The 23,378-nt window shown below is 33.7% G+C and overlaps 1 protein-coding gene and 1 pseudogene across 1 annotated transcript; one reads left to right on the forward strand and one right to left on the reverse strand.

The window, feature by feature from the left end:
* LOC128197489 (uncharacterized) overlaps window positions 1–4,917 on the reverse strand; it is a 130,473-nt pseudogene extending 125,556 nt beyond the window's left edge.
* Window positions 4,918–17,263: 12,346 nt separating this feature from the next.
* On the forward strand, window positions 17,264–22,146 carry LOC108346153 (uncharacterized). Its single transcript, XM_017585172.2, has 4 exons — window positions 17,264–17,531; window positions 17,822–17,952; window positions 21,068–21,172; window positions 21,461–22,146. The coding sequence occupies exons 1-4, from the start codon at window positions 17,451–17,453 to the stop codon at window positions 21,897–21,899; spliced, it is 756 nt and encodes a 251-aa protein (XP_017440661.1). The 5' UTR covers window positions 17,264–17,450; the 3' UTR covers window positions 21,900–22,146.
* The last annotated feature ends 1,232 nt before the right edge of the window (window positions 22,147–23,378 follow it).

Genomic DNA, 23,378 nt, shown 5'->3' on the forward strand with positions numbered 1-23,378 from the left:
TAGAGAAAATGTTAAGAGGAACTGCTTCATCAGTATAGCTTTATCATCCATAGCAAGATGTTTCTTCTTTCTTCTCATAGCAAACTGTTGCAGGAATATCTCTTCTTCATTAATCATGCATTCCTTAATGTCAGCACCTGCATTCTTTTTGAACTCTGCATCCTTGTCATCAAACTCCCAATTAATAGCATTGGTAATAAACTTAGAGTTTGGCTGTAATGCATAATCAATTTCAGCACAAATGGAGCAAGAACCAGATTCGCAATCACATTCAAAATTTTCAGAAAACTGTGTTAAATCAAAGTTTAGTCCTAACTCTATAAAATCATCAGATTGCACAGTTTCTCTTTCAAAATCAATATTGACGTGACTTTGACCAATGGGTTCAATGACTGACACTAAATTAAAAATTTTAGAATGATCAATCGAATTTGTATCAGTATCAGTCATAAACCCTATAGAATCAATGTGCGTCAAATCACATGCATTTGAATGTGTAGGCAAATCAGGTAAAATTGGAATCTCAGGTTCAGAATAAACCTGTTTTTGCTCACTGAGAAGTTTCTTACCAAACTCCAAGTTATCAGCTGCATCCTCAGGGCTATCAGTGTCAGAATCCAGAACAAGCTGCTCAGGTTCTTCCTTTGCTACCTCAATTGGACTTTCACCAGCCAGCTTGCAAAGCAACTTCCTCGCTTCTGTTGGGGTTATATCCATCCAACATCCACCAATAGCTACATCCACAAGTATCCTTTCATTGTCCAGGAGCCCTTCATAAAAATAAGTCAAGAGCAAATGCTTTGGAATTTGGTGGTTTGGACAAGTTGTGCAGAGCCTGTTAAACCTCTCCCAATAATCTGCCAGACTTTCTTCTTGAAACTGCTCAATGGCAGTGATCTTCATCCTAATGCTGGTTACCTTTGCTGCTGGAAAGAACTTGTCGAAGAATTTTTGTTGTGTTTCCTGCCAACTATTAAAAGGATACTGGTATATGAACCAGTCTCTTGCTTCATCTTGAAGGGACATGGGAAACATTTTCATCAACACTGTTTCCTTTGAAACACCAGCAGGCCTCATAGACAAACACACCAAGCTAAACTCCTTGAGGTGCCTGTATGGATCTTCATGTGCCAACCCAAGGAATTTGGGAAGACACTTGACTAAATCATACATCCAGTCTTTAGAATCTGTCATCTCCTTTATTGTAGTTCAAAACCTATCTTAGACCTGGACTTTCACTTCAAGCAAAGATTATAAAAAAAAAAAAATACAAAAGCATAACATGAAGTAAAACTAACAACTACAGTTTTTTTTTTTTTTAAATTTCAGAAACAATAGCTAAATACAAAATACAACACAATAGAAATATAGAATACTAAACATATATTAACACAGTAAAATTCTACAAGCACTAAGTTAATTGAAACTTTCAAAAATAACCACTAAACAAAACATATATAACACATTTATACATGCTACAAGCACACACAAGACAGAACATCAATAGTAAAAAATTTTAATTAATTTTTTTAAATTTTTTTTTTTAATTACAACTAAATACAGAACATAGCACAAATAAACACATATATACACAATATATATTAACACAGTAAAAATCTAAAACAAAAACCTGGAACTGAAGTGACAACGCCGCCAAAATTTGCTGAAGGTGTCGTTGTCGCCGTTATTGGTCCCCGGCAGCGGCGCCAAAATTGATACGACTGTCGCGGTCATACAAATTTTATTGCACGAAATAATGCAGTATAGTTACTAGGATGTGACTCCTAGGTCGTCTCTCAAGGACCAATTTATGTGGTTCAGTCTTAGATTTATTACACAAAGTGGGGGGGGGGGGGGTTTGTTGGTGTTTTTGAATGCGAATAAATAAAATTTAAAATTGGAAATTAAATAAAACTGAATTTAAAACACTGAAATAAATTTTAACAATGGTAAAAACAAGCGGTAAAAGATGGTAAAAACTGAACGGTAAAAAGTAATGACTGAATTTAACGGTTCAGAAGACAGTAAACGGTAAAATAAAGAGACTGTAAAATTAAAAGCATTTAATTGGAAATCAAATTTAGCAAAGATTCAACACTTGAAATTAAATTCCTGGACAGTGAAAATAAAAATTACAGTAACACACTACAAGCTTCAGAAAATAAATCATTGTTGCATTCAAATGGAAAACCGAGAGAGTGGAAAAAGAAAGAGGAAGAGGCGAGAGCCTCTTCCATGGCTGTCCTAAACTACTACTAATTCCTAAAATCTGATGATCCCTCTTCTCTGATGCTCTTCTTCTTTTATAGCAAAAATTATGCACACTGCTTCTCCTTCTCAGCAGCCACGTTTGTTGTCTCTAATTGGCAGCTCTTGTTTCAATGAATTTCTTTTTTGTCAAATGTGTTTCTGGATGCTGCCAAATAAATAAGGTTTGGGGGGCCCTCCATTTCTTGTCTCTTCTTCATCTTGTTCCCGAGAACACATCAGCCGTGGGCTCTCTTCTCCTTTCCTTCTCCCTTCACACGTTGCAAGTTGCTGGGTTCTTCTCTCCAATAGAAATCGTGCCATCTCTGCTGTAAATTCCAGTGCATACACCTTACACATCCGTCCAGCCAGGCCGTGGAGTTTAGCATCGTTCCTTCCACCATGGCTTGTTGCTGTGTAAATTGTTGGTGCTGTACTGTGAGTCTTCCACCTCTGCTGGACAGTTTCCCACCATTCCAACCGTGACAGTGTGCATCTTCTTCATGTGGCAGCCGTGGCATCTAGCATTAAATCATTCTGCAGCCTTCAATTAAAAGGATGGAATGTGCCTTCATTCTCTCACGGTGGATGCTTCGCTGCTGCTCAGCTTCTAGCTGCTGGTTTGGACGTGCTCTGCATCTCCTCTCCATTCTGATCACCTTGCATCTCTTTCCAGCCAAGTGATTCAACATCTCCTTATGTTTTCCTTGTTGGACGTGAATGCTCCACCTGGACTAGGATGGAGGTGCTGGACGTTGAAGCTGCTGTGAGTTAGCTTCATTCACGTGGCCCCTCCATCACTTCACTTCAACTCCGCTGGATAGTCGTGGCATGTGTTGATGTGCTTGATAAGATGAATTGTAATGGGGCTGTGCGCAGTTGCACTTGCATCTTCAATTCCATTTAATATTATGCCAACCCATTGTAAAAGAAAAACCGGCCCTTTCTCATGGAGCATTTTGTTGTTTCCTCTCAAATGTGGGCCGTGGTATCACTTCTTTCCAAAATCAAGCATCACCTGCTCATTTTGGGTCTCCTGCTGCATCTCTACGTGTTAGTTGTATCCCAGCATGTGAACTTTGCTAAACCATTAACTAAGTGGTGGGCCAATATGATGTCCAACAAAATATGTTTGAATATTGTAGCAAACTTTTTTTCTTTCACTTTCTTCAATCAATTTTGTTTTCTACGTGCAAAAGTCAGCAAGGGGGCCCTCCAAGCATTTCCTTCCATTACTTCATATTTTAATGCCAACAAAATATGGTAATTCTAGTAACCGTGAAGCCCTTTCAACATTATGTGCACGAAAGAATCACGTGGACCTTTACTTTCCAATAAGATGAATTAAAGATTTTCTCTATGTGATGTGGTCTGGGTGGACGGTCCATGAGCCATTCCGTATGCAAAATTGGAAATAATTTGTTTCATTTTGTTTCTTATTTTGATTTAAAATGTTTCAGTCCCCAAAATATGTTCCAACATTTTCCTTACAATTTATAATGCAAATAATTAACTCAAATAATTCAAATTAATTAAAATTTGAATTTCTGGTCAAATTAAGCACAATTAGCAAAAACAGAAAAATATCGGACATTTAAGCACAATTCCCTGATTAATTCTAGCACAATAAACTAAGTTAAGTGAAGAAAATAATGACTCATCAGTCATTCACCACCCAGCTTCTCTATTGATCATTAGCAGTTAGATTAACCAATTCAATTGCTCCATGTGGTCGGACACTTTTCACTATGAATGGTCCTGACCATTTTGACTTCAACTTTCCAGGAAAAAACCTTCAATCTCAAATTGAACAATAGCACCTGCTGCCCTGAAGTAAAAAACTTTTTTACTAACTTCCTGTCATGATAGAATTTTACCTTTTCTTTGTAGCTTCTAGATGAACCATATGCATGCAATCGCATCTCGTCAAGTTCCAGCATCTTCCTTCTGCGCTTATTTTGAGTTTTAGAAGGATCAAAATTAAAAAATTTAAGCATCCATAAAGCTTTGTGCTCCATCTCCACTAGCAAATGACATGCTTTCCCATAGACTAGCTGATAAGGCGATAAACCCATAGATGTCTTCATTGCAGTCATGTATGCTCAGAGAGCATCATCACGTTCCTGTGACCAGTCCTTTCTTGATGCAACAACTGTTTTTTCTAAGATCCGCTTGATTTCTCTGTTAGACAACTCAGCTTGCCCATTAGTCTGTGGATGATAAGGTGCAGCTACGTTATGTCTCACACCATCACTAATAAGTACTCTAGGAGTTCCAAAGCGTGAGAAGATCTGCCTCTTTAGAAATTTAATCACAGTGCTTGCATCATTTTTGGGACACACCAATGCCTCTACCCATTTGCTCACATAGTCCACTGCCACCAAAATATATTCATTGTTGAAAGATGGTGGAAATGGTCCTACAAAATCAATGCCCCAACAATCAAAGACTTCAACCTCTAAAATGCCCTATAATGGCATCTCATGACGTCTTGAAATAGTCCTAGTTCTTTGACACCTGTCACAATTCCTGGCATGATTATGAGCATCTTTAAATAGAATAGGCCAATAAAAACCTGACAGGAGAACTTTTGCTGCTGTTTTGTCCCATTGAAATGTCCTTCATATGGTGAGTCATGACAGTGCCAGAGAATTCCTTCCGCTTCTTCATTTGTCACATATCGCCTCAAAAGATTATCTGCTCCAATTTTGAACAATTAAGATCTTTTGAAAATATTCCCGAAGCTTTAAAATTAGCCATATCAGCAAACCACGACCTCTTTTGAATGTACATGAGTGTTTCATCTGAAAAAGACTCCCAGATTTCTGCTTCCTTACTAGTAACCTCAGTGTTAACCAACCGAGATAAATGATCAGAAATAAGATTCTCACTCCCCTTCTTAGCACGGATTTCAACATCAAATTCTTGCAACAACAGTACCCATCTAATCAGACGTGGCTTAGAATCTAACTTTGTCAACAAATATTTTATAGCTGCATGATCTGTGTAGATAATCACCTTAGACCCAATGAGATAAGGTCTAAATTTCTCCAAAGCATAAACTATGGCTAGAAACTCTATCTCAGTAGTAGCAAAATTCAACTGGGCATCATTTAAAACTTTCCTAGCATAATAGATTGTGTGAAATACCTTTTCTTTTCTCTGACCAAGTACGGCTCCTATTGCATAATCACTAGCATCACACATTAGTTCAAAATTCTGATTCCAATCTGGAGCTACAATCACTAGAGCCGACACCAATTTACTTTTCAAGATATCAAAGGCTTTCAAACATTCTTCATTCATCACAAAAGGTATATCTTTGACCAGTAGATTACTCAATGGTTTTGCAATTTTTGAGAAGTCTTTAATAAATCTTCTATAGAATCTGGCATGGCCTAAGAAGCTTCTGATTCCCTTCACATTTGTTGGCGGAGGAAGTTTCTCAATAACCTCTACTTTGGCTTTATCAACTTCAATTCCCTTAGCAAAAATCTTGTGTCTCAACACAATTCCTTCTGTTATCATGAAATGACATTTCTCCTAGTTAAGCACAAGATTTGTTTGAACACATCTTTTGAGAACAACATCCAAATTCGCCAAACACCTTTGGAAAGAATCTCCAAAGACTGAAAAATCATCCATGAAGACTTCAATGCACTTATCTATGAGATCTGCAAAAATTGCCTGCATACACCTTTGAAATGTGGCTGGAGAATTACATAACCCAAATGACATCTTTTTGTAAGCAAAGACACCAAAAAGACAAGTGAATGTCGTCTTCTCTTGATCTTTTGGATCTACCACAATTTGATTGTATCCAGAATATCCATCAAGAAAACAATAAAAAGCCTGACCTGCTAATCTCTCCAATATCTGGTCCATGAAAGGAAGAGGAAAATGATCCTTCCTAGTGGCTTTATTTAGCTTCCTGTAATCAATGCACATTCGCCATCTAGTAACAGTCCGAGTAGGAATAAGCTCATTCTTCGCATTATAGATTATTGTCATTCCACCTTTCTTTGGAACTACCTGTAGTGGACTTATCCATTCACTGTCAAAGATTGGATAAATGATACCAGCTTCCAAGAGCTTCAATACTTCTTTTCTAACCACCTCCTTCACGACAAAATTTATCCTTCTCTATGGTTGAGCACTCGGTCTAAAGTCATCTTCCATAAAGATCCTGTGCATGCAATAAGTTGGACTTATACCTTTAAGATCTGAAATTGACCACCCAATAGCTTCTTTGTTGGCTTTTAATATTTCTACCAACTTTTCTTCTTCTTCAGAAAGCAAAGAATTACTGATGATGACTGGCTTTGTTCCATCTTCTTCTAGAAAAACGTACTTCAAATGTGATGGTAACATTTTTAATTCTAACTTTTTTGTTTTAACTTCTTCTTTCATATCAATTGTCTCAAACTAAACATCCTCCACTGGAATCTCCTTCAATGTCTCCAAATTCGTCATACATTCATCAACTAGTTTCTCTTCTTCTTCATTTAAGTCTTCACAAGCATCAATAACAGTTTTCTCTAGTGGAGAAGAATAACGTACCATCCTTTCTTGCATCATACAAACTTCATCAAGTATATCTAGTTGAAAACATGTTTTATCATCTTTAGGATGTGTCATGGCTTTGAATACATCAAAATTCACTTCTTCATCTTGAACTCTAACTTTAAGCTTACCATTCTCCACATCAATTAGAACTCTGGCAGTCTTCATAAATGGTCGCCCAAGAATGAGAGGTACATCTCCATTCTCCTCCATCTCCATTATAAAAAAATTCACTGGAAATACAAATTTATCAACCTTTACCAGCACATCTTCAACTACCCCATAAGGATATTTAAGAGACCTGTCCGCTAATTGGAGTGTCATTCACATGGGTTTGAGTTCCGACCCCTCAATTCTTTTGAACATAGAAAGCGGCATTAAATTAATGCTAGCTCCTAAATCAATCAATGCCCTTCCAACTTCCAACTCTCTTATGGTGCATGGAATAGTGAAGCTCCCTGGATCTCTAAACTTGGGAGGTAATTGTTGTATGATTGCACTACAATTACTTTGCACTTCAATGGTCTCCTTTTCAATGTATTTTCTTTTCTTTGTAAGGAGTTCCTTCAAAAATTTTGCATAGGATGGCATCTATTGCAATGCTTTAGAGAAAGGGATGGTAATCTCCAGTTTTTTAAACATCTCCATGAACCTCTCCAACTGTTTTTCCTTCTCCTTCCTTGAATAAGTCTTTGGATAAGGAAGGGGTTTTTCAACTATTTTTTTCTTTTTCTCTCTCTCCTTTCACCCTTTCTTTTTCTTTTTTTCTCTCATCTTCTTCTTCTCTCTTTTTTGTCTCTCAATCTTATCTTTCCACTCCAGTATTTCTTTCCCACTTTCATTTTCTCTCTCTTTTCTCTCTATTTTTCTTTCTTTTAACACTTTACCACTTCTAGTAACAATGGTTTTACACTCTTAACTCAAATTACTCTTTACCTCCTTCTCACAACCTTCCATCTTGTTGAATATTTGCCCGATGTGCATCTTCATACTGTTAAATGCAACCTCCACATTCTTACAATAAGAAACGCTCATCTTCATGAATTGTTGGAAAGTATCTTCCAATTTTGTGGTTTTCTCATATGGAGTAATTTGTGGCTTACACTGTTTCTACTGCCTTTGAATCATTGAAATATCATATATCTCTTGAGGTAATAAAGATAATTTCTTTGTCACTTCTTCCAACTGTTGAGAGATGATCTTATTTTGTACAAGCAAGGCTTCTTGAGATTGCAATTGTAGAACTCCTATATGTTGAATTTGAGCCCCTATCAAATTTAGTATGATTATGCAAAAAAGAATAAGTATGATAGGGAATAACTCAGTTTGCATACATATAGCATATATAATCACTCACAATCAATCATCAACCAATTTGATATTATTCAGACTTAATTCCTTTCATTCATTGATATAAGAAAAACGAGTACAAACAGAACTCCAAAATATGAATGGCTTAAAAGTCAATATTATATTTTTCAGAGAAAACAGATAAAAGACATCAAATCATATCCCTTAGCAGTATGTCATCATCACTTTCTTCTGTTGTACTCTCCTCTTCATTCTCTTCATCCTCCTCCTTCTCTCCACTATCACCATCAGATTCATCAATTTGCAGCTTTCCTTTTATAGCAGCCACATCTTGATTGATAGATTGACAAAGAATGGTTAGAGAATGCATTTGTCTAACCATGTGTTTTTCAAATTCAAAACGATGTTTGAAGGGTGAAAATGATGATCCAACAACTTCTTCTTCTTCTTCTTCAGCCATATATTCATCTTTGAAGAGCCACCCATCAGGACCATGTTGTGAACCCATGTGATGCAGTGCAGTTTTTTCAATAAGATTGTTGTTCCCATATGATTCAAAGGATTCATTAACACATTCTACCCCAAAATGAAGCAGCACCTTGGAGATGAATACTGAATAAGGTAAGCTTGCAGATTCAAGTCTTGTAGTCTTAAGCATATTATCTGATATGGCAATTTCCCAGTCAGTTTGGATATTCTCCTTAAGAGCATGAAGAAGACACAAGTCTTCAATCGTTGCCTGAGCGTAATTGCTGCCCCTTGGCAGAAGAATCCATGAAATAATGAAGGTACATAGGCGGTCATCCTTCTTCATCCTGCTAGTTTTATAATGAGAGTAGTTTTGTGGCTCATTTGAGTTTCTTAAGCAGCCTTGAAAAACAATAAATTTGTGGAATCCTTCCACCCCCAAATGACACTTTTAACCACCCGGTTGGAATCCAACTATACTTAACCAAATTTTGTCAGTCAGTTTAATATCTACTCCCTTCACCCTGGAACATAGTGTTCCATCACTGATTTTCATATTTGAGTAGAATACCCTTACCAGTTCAGGATACCATGTGATAACACTCTAGATTTACATATTTTTCTTTGTTAAAAATCATTTCTTAGATTTCTTTAGTTTTTAATTTCTTAGAATTAGGCTAGTTTTGTGTTTTTCTCTTAATTCTTTAGTTTTATAAAATTCTAGTTAAAAATAGGTTTTTAGATGTAATTTTTAGTATTTGTAAATAATTAGGATATTAATATTTTTTTTGAGAAAATCTTTTAATAAAAATCTTTTTCTTTACTTTTCTTTTAATTTTGAATTGCTGAAATATTTCTTTTATTTTTCTTTTGGGCATTAATTCATTTTCTTATTGCAGAAAGGCCCTAAAAATTGGGTTACAGATGCAAAGCAATTGGGCCGTTTTGGCGCTGGACCTGTTGCTGCCATAGGGGTCTAGAAATTCATTTTCATTTGCAATGCTCGAGAAATTCATTTGGAGGAAAAGAAAGAAAACCTCTAGGGCTTGGTTCCAGAGAGCGCAAGAGAAAGAGAGCTTCAATAGCTCTTGATGGTGACCCAGATCATGAAGCTTGTGTTCTCGCCATTTAATCAGAGAAGAACCTGCCCGGAGAAGCTGACCGGCGAGCAAATGGAGCTGACCGGAGATGCCACGTGAAGGGCGAAGATTGAAGCGTCCAAGTGAAGCAAGGTTTCCCTTTTCCCATTTTTTTTCATTTTCTCTTTTCGTTCTCCAACCCTATATAAAGGGGTTTTTCTGCATGTAAAGAGATAGAGAACACTTCTTCACACACTTTTTACCATTTCAGTTTACAGTTCTCCGTTCTAGAGTTTAGGGTTTTATTCGCTTTTCTTAGAGTAGGATACTGTTCTTGATTCTGGATTTCGCTGATGAGATTCATGGAACTGTGACAATCCGTGAGTTCCTCGTTCGGTGATTTCTGGTAAAGTGTTCGTAATTTTCCTTTTTCATATTAATAAAGTTCAAATTCGTATTCTGGTTTGTGTTGATTTTGTTCTGTGATTTTGATTTCTGCCATTGTTATGTTCTGAGAAAATGAATTGGATTCTGTATCTCTGCATTCTATAATTCCTTTTGGAATTAAATGACTCTATATTGAGCAATTTTTACCGAGAAGTCTTCTCGAGTTAGAGTTGAATCCAATGCATAAAGATTCATTCGGTTTTGTGTTTCTATTCTGTTTCTTTCTATTGTGTTTCTATTTTGTTTCTTTCTATTTTCCAGTATGTGTGATTTCAATTTCAGTGTTGTATTCCTGTTCTTGTGAAAGTGTGCATTGATTGAATAATTGAGTGAGAATTTCCATTTTAAGTTCTGAAATATGAACTCAAAAGACCCCAAGGAGGGCTTACATTTCTTGGAATGTCTTTCTAAAGAGGAATTGAGACTCTTTCATTCAATTTAATGTCCACTCTTTCGGTTTTGATACATGTATATACCACTTCTTTTCTGCATCCTTAGTTTCTTTTTGAGTTTTAATTTTAGTTTCCTTGCTTTGTCAATTGTTAGCATTCATAGATTAGTTTTAGTTGCATTCACTTATCATTTTGTTCTGTTATACATAGATTCTATAGTTTAGCTTAAGTTTCAGATTTTATTTCTTTGCATTTTACTTCTTTATTTTGTTATTTTTCTTTAAACAGACTTCAATTGCTTTATTCATTTCTTTTTAAATTTCATTGTTTCATTTAATTTCGTTCCCCACCTTGCAGTAGTTAATTAGGTAGTAAATAAAATACAAGACTAAACTCTACATTTCTAAAGCTTAATTTTAGCCGAGTCTTTGGATTGATACCTAGGTTGTCCCTTTACTACATTAGTGGAGAAACTTAGTTTGTTCTGATTTTAGGCGACAAAAATCAGTTTAACACCATGGGTCAGCCATTTCAACAAACCTCTTTAAGCCTTGTCTGTTGAGCCAATTTTGGAATGTAAATCCTTCTCTCCTGAAGAAATTGAGTTTCACATACTTATGAGGGATTATTCTCCTCATCCTCTAGTTGTCAATGAAATTTGTTTGAGCGTTGTCATCACTGATCCACCCCTCAAGATTCAGACCACGATACATATTCTTTCTTTCGATAGTTTTGATTCCTTTTCTTTGAGAGGAGGATGATGCCATGATTCAGTGTATGCCAAGAGTAAATTTAGCTAGTGTATTAGTTAGATATTCAATGTTTTCAACATGAGCATGACAATCTTTACAATCCTTCTCAACAACTTTAATTTTAGATTTAGCATTTATAGTAGATTGTAAAGCTTTGTCAAGTTCAATTTTCAACTTATCATTTTCTTCAACAAGGTTATTAATTATGTATTCAAAATCTTTTCTTTTAGAGTTTAATCGATTAACCTTATATTGAAGTTTCATTGCTTCAGCATGGAGTTCCTAAAACGCATCCAGCAGTTGATAGTATCTGTCCTAATAGGCTCATCTTTGAAACTATTGTTGTTGCTTTCTGAGTTGACTAATCCAGCCATGAGACATAAGTTTGTCTCCTCCTCTAGGCTTTGGTCATCTTCATCACTTGAAGATCCTGTTGAATAACAATCTTCCCATGCTATGTAGGCCTTCCTTTGCTTATTCATCCTTCTGTTCTGATTGTGCTTCTCATCCGCTTTCTCCTTCATCTTCAAATCTGGACACTCAGGTTTGATGTGTCCCTCCTTTCCACATTCATAACATGTAAAAGTTGTAGCTTTTCCTTTCCCTTTTCCTCCTCTTGAGTTACCTGCAAAAATCAGATACAATATTTCTATTTTTCATGAACTTTGTAAATTTCTTTACCATATTGTTCATCACTTCTTTCTCTAGAATGTTTGTATAAAAATCATCATCAGACTCGTGGCTTCTTGAAGCTTTTTTACTTGATACTTTGAGAGCAATGGACTGCTTTTGTTCAGTCTCCTCTTCCTCTCTCAACCTTCCTAGCTCCAAATTGTGTTCCCTAAGCTTACCAAAGAGTGTGGCCATATTCATTGTAGTAAAATCTCTTGATTCTAAAATAGTTGTAACCTTTGGTTTCCAGCTTCTATTAAGACTTTTCAAGATCTTTATGTTGATTTCTTCTTTCTCAAATACTTTGCCAAGTGCAATCAGATGGTTTACTATGTGGGTGAACCTTTTTTGCACATCATAGATATTCTCTCCAGCCTTCATCATGAACATCTCGTATTCTTGGATTAGACAATTCTTTCTAGCTCTTTTCACCTCATTGGTGCCTTCATGAGTCACTTCTAGGAGTTCCCGCATTTTCTTTGTGCTTTTGCACGTTGATACCCTGAAAAACTCATCAATGGTAAGTGCAAAAGAAATAACATTTCTAGCTTTTATATCATACTGAGCCCTTCTATTTTCCTCTTGATTGCACTCAGAAAAGTTTTTCAAAATAGGTTTTCCATCAACTAATTTTGTAGGCTCAAAAGGACCATTAATCACAGCATCCCATACGCCCTTATCTATAGATTCAAGAAAGATTCTCATTCTTATTTTCCATATAGTATAATTTTCTCCCGCAAACAGAGGAGGTCTGTTTGTAAAAGCACCTTCACCGAAGGTCTGAGAAACAGAGACCATCAGGATCAATTAATTGATTTCACAGAAAATGTAATCGATTATTTTTTGAGTAATTTTCAAAAACCAGCTCTGATGCCAATTGCAAGAAAAGATATGGCTAGTTTCTCTTACCAAGAGGAGGGGGTGAATTGGTGATCAATAAAAAAAAATTAATTTTTCAACCTTTTCGCAAACTTAGAATGATCTTTAATCTATCTTGAAATCTAAGCAATAAAGCGCATGCAATGAAAGTAAAAGAGATAAAGAAAGAAATACAAACACGAGGTTTATACTGGTTCGGCCTCAATGCCTACATCTATTGTCCTTTCAATCAACCTGAGATTGAAAGCCAATTACCCTATAAAGATATGAGTTTTTACAACAACGCTTTATAGAGACCACCTCTCAAGTGTAACCACCTCTCTGACTCACTAATCTAATATAGCCAACAACTAAATTGTACAACAAGAACAATCCTCTTCTGCAGTTACCCTTTGAGACACCTCTTAAAGTACAAAGAACTCAACGCTCTTCTTCCTGGTTGCACGCACAGGGAACAACACAATTCAAGATTGCTAAAAACAAAATTTGATCAGTCAAGAGTACACCTTAGTAGTGCAGTAATTGATCACCAATGAAAACCTAAATTTTTTCTTCAAGAAACCTTCAAGATTATCAACTTCTGTGTATCTTGTTTCTTGGAGCGTCTCAGCACACCTGTATCTCTTTTCTTAATTCACAAATATTAGATATGAAAGTTTAGAATGATGAAAAGTCTTTAGAGTAGTGTGCAATGCATCAATTTATAGTTTTCTCATAACATTCACAATCTAATTGATTACCATAATAATGTAATCAGTTACATTAGTAACAGAGTTACACCTAAAAAACATTCAAACAGATTTAACAGATTAAGCACATAATGTAATCGATTGATTTTATCACGTAAGTAAAAACATAAATGTATGACCATTGAGACAGTTAAGACTTATCAACAAACAGTTTTCAAAGTATAACAAACTTAATTTATTACATAAAATGTGTAATCGATTAAGTACAACACTTAGGCATATTGAAAACATTTTCAACACAAAACTCATCACAATACAATCTAGAAAGATGTTTGCAAAGACACAAGTTTTAATCGATTTTACACTTAATGTAATCGGTTAAAACTTGTTGTTTTGCCACATTTTAAAACCTAAGCTATCTGATAAACTTAATTCATTACAACATCACTATAATCGATTATTTCATACAGAGTTGCTTTGTGCTTGTGGTTTTATCACACAAAAACATTTAGTATGCATGCAGTAGATAAAAACACAATTACGATCATAAAAATATGCAGACCAAACAACATATCATCATATGTATCAATCATAAAGAAACATTTACATACCAACGTATGTATCAATCACAAATACACATTTCTATTGTTGTCATGAAAACATATATGTGTTGTTACAATCAATGTGTTGTCATCATAAAAAACCCAAACACATCAGGGATTGGGTTTAACACTTATATTGCTCCCCCTATCAACATATATGATTGGTGATCATAGATCACACGTTCGCTTACTAAAGAGGTTAAATGTGGGAACTTGAATGTAAGATTTTTCTAACTTCGATTGAACATGAACAATGTTCTTCTTTGAAGATTTAGTTGGCTTAGAAATTTCATAGCATTTTGGAACTATAAGCTTCGAAGGAGGTTCTCGTCGTGCATTCAACATCTCCTTCAGGCATCTTCTATCATATAGAATGTGGTCTCTCTCTTTCTTCTTCTTTTTGAAAACATTATATAGGCTCTGAAGAAAGTAGTCATTATAAAATTGTTTATGATTATTGAGCAAATTCAACTACTTTTGAATGACTTTTTCTTTCATGCGAAGAATTTGATATTATGGATGTATTTAATGCATTCCATGAAGCAATGAATACTCTTTTATTATTTAAGCTATATCTTAAAAGTTGGATGTACTTATATCCTTCTAGTGTGCATTTACTTTGTTTTTCTTAAGATGGAATGTCGTACGAAGTAGACGATTCTTTCAAAGTTAAGAATGCTTAATTTAGGGAGTTGTTGAAGAAATTTGCTTTAACTTTGTCACAAAAGTCCTCTTATATGACTTTTCCTTTGGCTAATGGATCATTTTAACAAATGGAAGTGGTAGACATTCCCTACAACACAAAATAAGTATGTATATGTTTTTTCATGCAGTACAATGTTAGATTACTTCTATTTGCTTATTGCCTGAACATGTTTGTGCCAGGTTAGATGTAATACAAGACCACACAATGTTGTTTCATTTGTTAGATACAACAATTGCATCTTTCATGATTTTGTTTTTGATTTAAAATATTGTCTTTCAAATGAAACATGTTCATGTTTTTATACTTAGTGGTTTTCAATACTTAATCAAAATCACAGGTTGTTGGACTTTTTCTCTAAGAAAAGAATGTGTTGTGTTCTTAAATCACATTTTTTGTTTCTAGTAACATCTTTCTTTTCTTTAGTTGATGGAGTGTTTCTCGTTTGTTTCCATTTGAGTTTTTAAGGATTGTATTGGTTGGTTTTCTCTTGGTATGATCCAATGGTACGACATATCCTCTTGATTATATATAAGAGTTGATCTTGTGTTATTTCTTATCTTACATACATTTTTCTTATGTTGGGTGCTTAATAAGGTTGAATAATTGAGACTAAATGTAAGATTTGTTGAGATACGAATCAATATAAATTTTTTGTGTGATCACTCTTTCTTTTATTTTATTATTATTATTTTTTATCAATTTTGATTCCTAAATAAATTACATCTAGTTTTCTGATAAGAATTTTTTTGAAGTACTTAGAAAGGGTGAATCTTTTAAAACCAATTTTAAAGTAATCAAACTCATTAAATTCTTTGATATAAGTAAATATATTAAATAAACATTATCATAGTAGATTACGACGTATGCCTTGACTTTACACATCTAGAGTAGATTATGACACAGACATTAACTATACTCAGCCTCACACATATGCACAATAGACTATAACACATGCCCTAATTCTACTTAACACAATACACCCACACAAAATAGTGGATTATGTTAACACCTTGACTCTATTCGACCATCCATACATTTTCATCTCAAATATTGATTTTTATATATAAAATCTTTCTCTCTTACTCAACAAATACTTACTAAATGAAGTAAGTTTAGAAATTTATAATATTGTGGCTTACTCAGTAAACATCATCACTTGCTCAGTAAAACCACTTAATGACGTATATTTTCTTAACTAAAACCACTTAATGACGTATATTTTCTTAACTAATGCTTGACTCAGTTAGTGAAAAATTTCCCTCAACATTTCAAGATGGAAATTCTAAATCAAGACTTCTATTGTGGACTTTGATATTCAAATAGAAGAATATGTTTGTTAGAATATTACAAAGAATGTATTCCAAAAAGAAATCCTAATTTCTTTTTCTTTAAAAGTTTCATTGGTGTTGCTTTTATTACATTTTCGTTTTATTTTCTAGAGAAAGAAAAGGCAAACATCGTGGAAGAAAGAGTGTTGGAAACAGAACAAAGACAAAATGAAACAAAAATATTTAGATTCTTCTTAAGAAAGGACTAGCACACGTGTCCTTCGCTTTTAGACTCCAGATGGCACGTGTTTAGAAGTCTCAGGTTTTCCACACAATTCAAGACCAATCAAGCTCAACTTTGTCTTTTTGTTTTCCAAATAAAATAAAATAAATAATTTACAAAAATTGTATATTTTTTATTCGTCTCTTTCAATTTTTTTTAAAATTTGTTCATAATATTAAAATAAGAGATAAAAGTAATACATTAATAATAATTAATTAAATATTTTAATTAGTAAATTTAACTAATTAAGAATTCACATGTTTTTGATTAAAATTTGTAATTACTATAATTAAGTATCAGTACTTTTAGGATCGATTAGGTAATAACATTAAAAAAAATTATTAGAAAAAATATAATAACTACTTTTGAAAATGATATATATACATATATATTAGAAAATATATTAACATTTTACTCCATATTTTACGAAGCAAATAACATGTATACTACTAATATAAATTATTAGTTATATATGATTTCTTAAAACATACGTAAATAGATCAAGATGGAGTTTAACTTTCCTTAACTCTGTCATTATTAAACTTTTTCAAATTTATTCTGTGCGTGACAGGAAAATTGAAAAAGTCACCGACCTAGCTAAAAGAAAATTTATTTTATCATTTTTTATCCCCTAAATTTTCTATGATATAAATTATTTAAATATGATTTTGTTAAAAAATAAAAGAAATTGTCTGTTATACAATTTGTTTCAGTGTTTGAATATTGCAAACAAAGTTTGGTTTCAATTTTGTAACTGAAAATAATTGATTAATAACAACTGCAAGATTATTAAAACTAGTCAACTAGATTAAATGTAAGAAATTATAGAAAATATATAAAACTTCCTTGTGTGTTGGTTTAAAATTTGGAGTTCTTGGTATTGAGATCTTGTTGTAAAGTTTCAATCTTTTTACTGTTTCCTTCATCCCTTTGGAATCACAGAATAATTCCTCAGCATATTTCTTTTTTCCTTCTCTCTCCTCCTTCTATTACTCTTGATTTCCCTTCTTTCTTCAGGTTTCTCTATTTGTATGGTTCTGCGTTTTAGCACACACCACTATATTCTCTTCTATACCTTGTGGATCTGTCACTATGACTTCCTCACTCGAGAAGATCATGCAAGGCGAACAGGTCCTCACCAACGATTTTCAGGACCTTACAATCAAAGATCTGGTATTTTCCCCTTCTTTCTAGCTAATGGGTATGCATATTTCTTCCTTCTTTCTAAGGGGTTTGTCTTATTTTTATTCAATCCATGTGTTTAATTTCTGCTTTGTTTGGATGATTTTGGGATACCCAATTGGGTTTTCATGTTAAACTTTCAGAATTTATGTTATTGGTGGGTCTTATTTGTATTTAATCTGATATTTTGTTCATGTTATATTTTCCGGGGTTGGAAAGGTCAGAATAGAATTTGTTTGATGATTTAATGTTTCTTTGTTTGCTGTGTTGTTGATGTTCAGAGTGAGAAAGACAGCGAGACAGTGATTCACGAGGTAGGTAATGGAAGCCATGGGGGAATCTGTGCTATTTGTCTGGATGAGATAGTGCTGCAGGAAACTGCTCTTGTAAAAGGTTGCGAGCACGCATACTGGTTTGTCTGAACAATCTCTTGCTGTTGCTTTCATAGTTGAGTTTGTGAAAAATGTACTTTCTTGAATCTCTATGTATGGTATGTTCATTGTTTCAATTGCTTTGAATTAGTTGGAATTTCGGTTCTTATTGTTGTTCTATGACATGGATTAGTGCCCCTTTCCAAATGATGGTGTTGTTTTATCTTCCTTGAATTAAATAGGAAAAACAAAATTCCTCTAAAACGTTTGTACTTTGGATGTTATTCGTGTTTAACCTAATCATGTAGGACCGATTCATTTAAGTTGGGGTGGATTATGTCTGAGCTACATAGATCATTTAATTCATGTGTGGACATTTTTTATAGTATCTTTTATGCTTTGGATTTGAGAATTGAAGTCAACGGCAAGTTTGTGGCTGCATTACAGTTGGTATGTACTTTCGGTTGGTATGTAAATTGAGGGTGTGGAAAGATCCACAAATCCAATTCATAATCATATTGGTTCAAATCGCTTTTAAGTCCATTCTAGTTGATTCGTTTTAATTTTAAATCCATAGTTTTGAATTTTAAATCCAATCCAATTAATTGGATTTGGATTGGATGTTCGAAGGGATATCTTTTTGGATTTAAAGAAAGGCAAAATACATCTTCATCCTATGAAATCAATTGGTCTAGAAATTTTTTTGTTGATTTTCTCTTAAACATTTTATTACTCTATCTGCAAAGTGCCTCTTTGGTTTGTACAACCTTGGGGCAATGTTAGTTCGGCCTTGCATAGTCATCTGTTTCTTAGCTTTGGTTAAGATGTCCCCAACTCAGCCTTGAGTGGATCATCATCAACACGACTTTGGCCAATGCATTATCAAGTAGGTCTTGATCAATGCTTTGCTGACTTGACCTGGACTGGAACATCATTGGCATGGCCTCAATAGGGGCATCCTTGGCCCCAACCAGTATGTTGTTGGCCTATTTACTTATTACAAGCCACTTTTTAAACCAAATTATAACTGTTTTAAAAGCTTGGTCTGATCTAAGAGCTTGTTTATGTGGCCTGATTTATAGAAAGACCTACAAATAATTAGAATAGTCTTGTTTTGTGCTATCAGTCAATGCATATGATTACTCCCTCTCCCAAGTCAGTTTTATCTTGAAAATATCTTAATTATTTAGTGAAAAAATTAACAACTAAATGAATGCAAATAAGTCTGAATTTGAATTTGTTACATATAATAGTCTCCGTTAAACTGACTTAAATCCAAATCTACAAAAAATAAAAATCAATTTAATTAAATGGATCTAGATTTAAAATACTACCTAAAACATTACTTTAGGTAGTAATGTTTGTTTCTGTAACGATGATTTCAAAATTGTAACTGATGTTTAATTTTCCTCGTTGTGGGGGAAGGGTTGCTTTAGAACATTCTCAGTTGTTTACTTTACATTCATGGATGTGATGAATTCTTCATAATATATATTCAGTCATATCCTATCTATTCAAGTTATCTCAGTTGATCAACGATGATACATATCATGATCAATTGCAATTTTGGAGTCAAGTGATTGGTTGTGCTTTATATGGTGGAGGCAATAACTGTTTAGGATCTTTTATTTCCTTTAAATGAATAGGCTGAAATTTGTCACTGCATGAGATTGATCTGGTATATATTGGTCCTGTGCCAGCAATTGTGAAAAGGGTTAAATCATGTCATTCGTTTCCATTTTTGTAAGAAAATCTCAAATTGGTCCCATTTTTTCTCAAACGTTTCAATTTGGTCCCTATTTTAGAAAATTTTATCTGGACTAACAACGATAAAGAGGAGGCATGTCTCAGTTTGTGGTTTTTGTTGATTTTTTATTTTTTTAACTTTTTATAAAAATAAAATTTTGCAACATGTCAAACTGATGTCATGTGTGTCATGAGGCGGTAACAATATGATGTGGTGGCAGAGACAGTGTAATGTTTCACTGTCACACCAAGTCTCATTGCCTTAGTTTCAATTTGGTGTTTCACTATCACACATGGTGTCATTGTCTTAGTTTCAATTTGGTGTCTCTAATTTTATTTGGTCCCAATTCAATCCCAATTTTTTTAAAATTAAATAATTTAAAAAAATTAGGATTGAATTGAGACAAAATAAAATTATAGAACAAAATTGGGACTAAGTCTAACACTTGACATGGTGATAGTGACATGTGGCACTTCCATTGCCACATCACACTATCACGTAACACGAAATCAATGACACGTGGCAATTTTTTTATTTCTTCAAAAGTTTTTGAAAAGATAAAAAAGCCGCAAACTGTCATGTGACACTTCTTTAACATTGTTAGTATAGTACTAACCAAAATGACTTGATTGTATTAAATTTCTCAAAAATTGAGACCTATAAAAAAAGGTGACTGATTTGAGATTGTCCTACAAAAATGTGAATGAATGACATATTTAACCTTGAAAAAAAGTATAGGTCCAAATCTAAATCTGGATTATGTAGTGGACATATTTTAGTTAATTTTTAATGCTATTCTACACTTACATTTCCACACAAACAGGTTTATATGATTTTGTATTTTTACCTTTTTGTTCTAAATGCTCTTTTTGGCTAATTACGTGAGCATTGTAGAAAATTTTGTTCTATTTGGATTTGGTAGTATTTCCTTTTCGTTCCATGCATTTTCTTTCACAGCAATGGAAACTAACACTTGGAAATTGTTGGCTGGCCCGTCAAGCTTCTGTTAATGATTGGGGAAAGCATCTCTCATGAAAAAGATGCTGTTTCTGTGGAAATCTTTTTATGAGTAACTCTTTACTGGACTTGAAAACATCACTGTTGTGTAATGATCTCTGCTCTAAATTCTGACATGGCTGTTACCCATCATAGTTGATTATATAGGGTATGTAATTGCCTTTTTTAATACCCGGGAAGAAAATTAGAAACTTGGTATATCTTCATATAAAATAAACGATGTTCTTATGTAAATTTGTTGAGTTTGCTGGTAAAATTTTTTGCTGAATAATATTGTATCAGTTGTTCTAGCTTGTGAAATTTAGATACCATTATTTTTGTCATCATCGTCATCATTTTGTAATGTTTGTTCTGCATATTTTTGTTTATAGTTTTACTTGATTTTTGTGCAGTGTAACATGCATTCTTCGATGGGCTACGTACCGTGAGAAAGTTACTTGTCCTCAGTGTAAACATCCATTCGAGTTTCTCAATATTCATCGCACGCTTGATGGCAGGTAGTTATAGTACCTTTTTTTTATTTTATTCCGTTTCAAGTTTTGTATGGGAGTGGATCCTCTATACTATTATTCAAGACTAGTATAACAAAATGCTAATATCCTTAAAAATTACTACCATATCTTATTAAAGCAACCTAAATTATTAAACATTATTGTAACAAATAGTGAAAATAATGTAGCTTCGGCAACTGCTTAAACTTTTAACATTGTATTTGTGAATTGTTGAATATTTACAATTTCTGTTTGACAATTATTCCAAGCTATATGATGTTCTTACACTTGCAGCATTCAAGATTACATGTTTGAGGAGAGTGTTTGTCTGCTACTCCGTGCCTCATGGTTCAAACCTTTATCTGTTGACGAACACGTGGTTCACGAAGATGCATACGAGGAACTAGGAGATTATTATCAGTACGAGTATGAGGACGAGGACCTGGACGATGATATGGATGGAGCTTATTATGGTGGTTCGTCAAGTTTTCGTATCGGCAACCGCAGATGGGGAGATAACGGCTACGTCAGGGCTGGTCGACAAGAAGCTCGGCCAGTTAACCGAGCGAACATCCAGGATTCAGGAGCAAGTTCATCGCGAGAGCCGAAAAAGAAAGAGGTTGGGAAAAGTAGCACAGGCAGAAGGGCAAAGAGAGCACAGAAAAGGGAAGCTGCTGATAAGGCTGCTGAAGCAAAACATCAGCAGCATTTGGTAAGGCTGGGTAGGAAGTGATTTTATTTGTTATGTGAGGTTTACTTTGAACTCTCCTTCCCAGAAGCTATATATTTTGTCATTAATTTATTTTCCTTGTACATTCTGTGTTGTGTACCATGAACCATGTAATAGATCTTGGGAAGGTGTTTAGAATAATGGTTTGGTGGGGTGGTCGGATCATCAGTTCCATGCTCACTAAAGCACTGATCAATTTAGGTTGTAGTTCTTTGTTTTACTTTCAATCCATGTCTAAACTGTACATAAATTCCTTGTCATGTTGATATTATTCACACCTCAACAATGTTTAATGTGTATCTTACCTCAAGGTTAAGAATGGGGTAAATGATCAATTTGTTATATTGTTTTCATAATACTTGAATTTAATTTCATCTTATTTTGAAGTATTTAATTTGATATTTTAAATTTACATTAATTTAACTTGTTAGATAAAACGCTTTTATTATTATTTAATGTCAAAATTATTTAAATATTAAATAATTGTTAATAAATTTAGAATTAATTTTTTAATTGATCTTTTGTCAAACATTTTCAATTAATATTACTGAAGTCTTTTTCTTTTGCTTAGATCGAAAGTTTTTTTTTATTAATTATTATTTAGATTGGAATTACTTAGAATTATTTTTATGATGTTGAACTTTGTTTATCATTTTTAGTTATTTAATTTTTTATATTAATAGAAAATAACTCATAATGATGGCGGCATATTAAAAAAAATTCTAACAAATGATTGGTTAAGATAAATACCGATGTTGGTGATACAAAACATATTATAAATCTGAATTAATTTAATTGATAAATATATTTTCTTAAATTATAATGTTATACAATTTCAAATAATTTAATTAATAAAAAAATCTATATTTTCTTAAATTTTACATATATTGAAAGAAAGAATAAAAAGTTTAAATTAGTTGCCAATTGTACCATCCCAAAATACAGTAATCCCCATAATTTAGAATTAATTACAATTAACAGTTAAAACATGCAGTCTTACACTAAAAAAAAATTTCAAAACCGAACGTGCTTAAGTACAGAGATAAAATACCATACAGCAGTATTTCAAAGTTTAAAGACGAACGGTTTTACAAACTTTAACCGAACGTCCAAAAAGCTAACAGAAAAACTAAAAGCTACAACTTAACGAGCGCTCTAGGGCTTAGCTTTAACCTCTACTATGACCAGATTGGCGTCCTCCAAATTTTCTTCTTCTAGTGTTTCTTCAAGCAACGCCTCTCCATCTGCTCACATCCACACGGATGATCATTGCATAGACAAGACGGACGTACATGGACGAACGACAACACAAGGAAATAACATAGGGTAAGCTTATTGAATTTAATTCACAAGTCATTCATACAAATAGCATATTATCATTCATAGAATATCACAACACATATACTCGATTCAAACTCCCATAAGACAGACCGTCCGGACTGTATGAATCCATGTATCTACATGCGTTCGTGCACCAGGTGA

This window comes from Vigna angularis, chromosome 6, assembly GCF_016808095.1.
Source record: "Vigna angularis cultivar LongXiaoDou No.4 chromosome 6, ASM1680809v1, whole genome shotgun sequence".
NCBI classification, from domain to species: domain Eukaryota; kingdom Viridiplantae; phylum Streptophyta; class Magnoliopsida; order Fabales; family Fabaceae; genus Vigna; species Vigna angularis.

Excerpts from the sequence above, each read along its gene's own strand:
- LOC108346153 (XM_017585172.2), top strand. The coding sequence starts at position 17,451 with ATGACTTCCTCACTCGAGAAGATCATGCAAGGCGAACAGGTCCTCACC. Across the intron at positions 17,532-17,821 it reads ACCTTACAATCAAAGATCTG|AGTGAGAAAGACAGCGAGAC; the intron begins GTATTTTCCCCT and ends GTTGATGTTCAG. Across the intron at positions 21,173-21,460 it reads CATCGCACGCTTGATGGCAG|CATTCAAGATTACATGTTTG; the intron begins GTAGTTATAGTA and ends TTACACTTGCAG.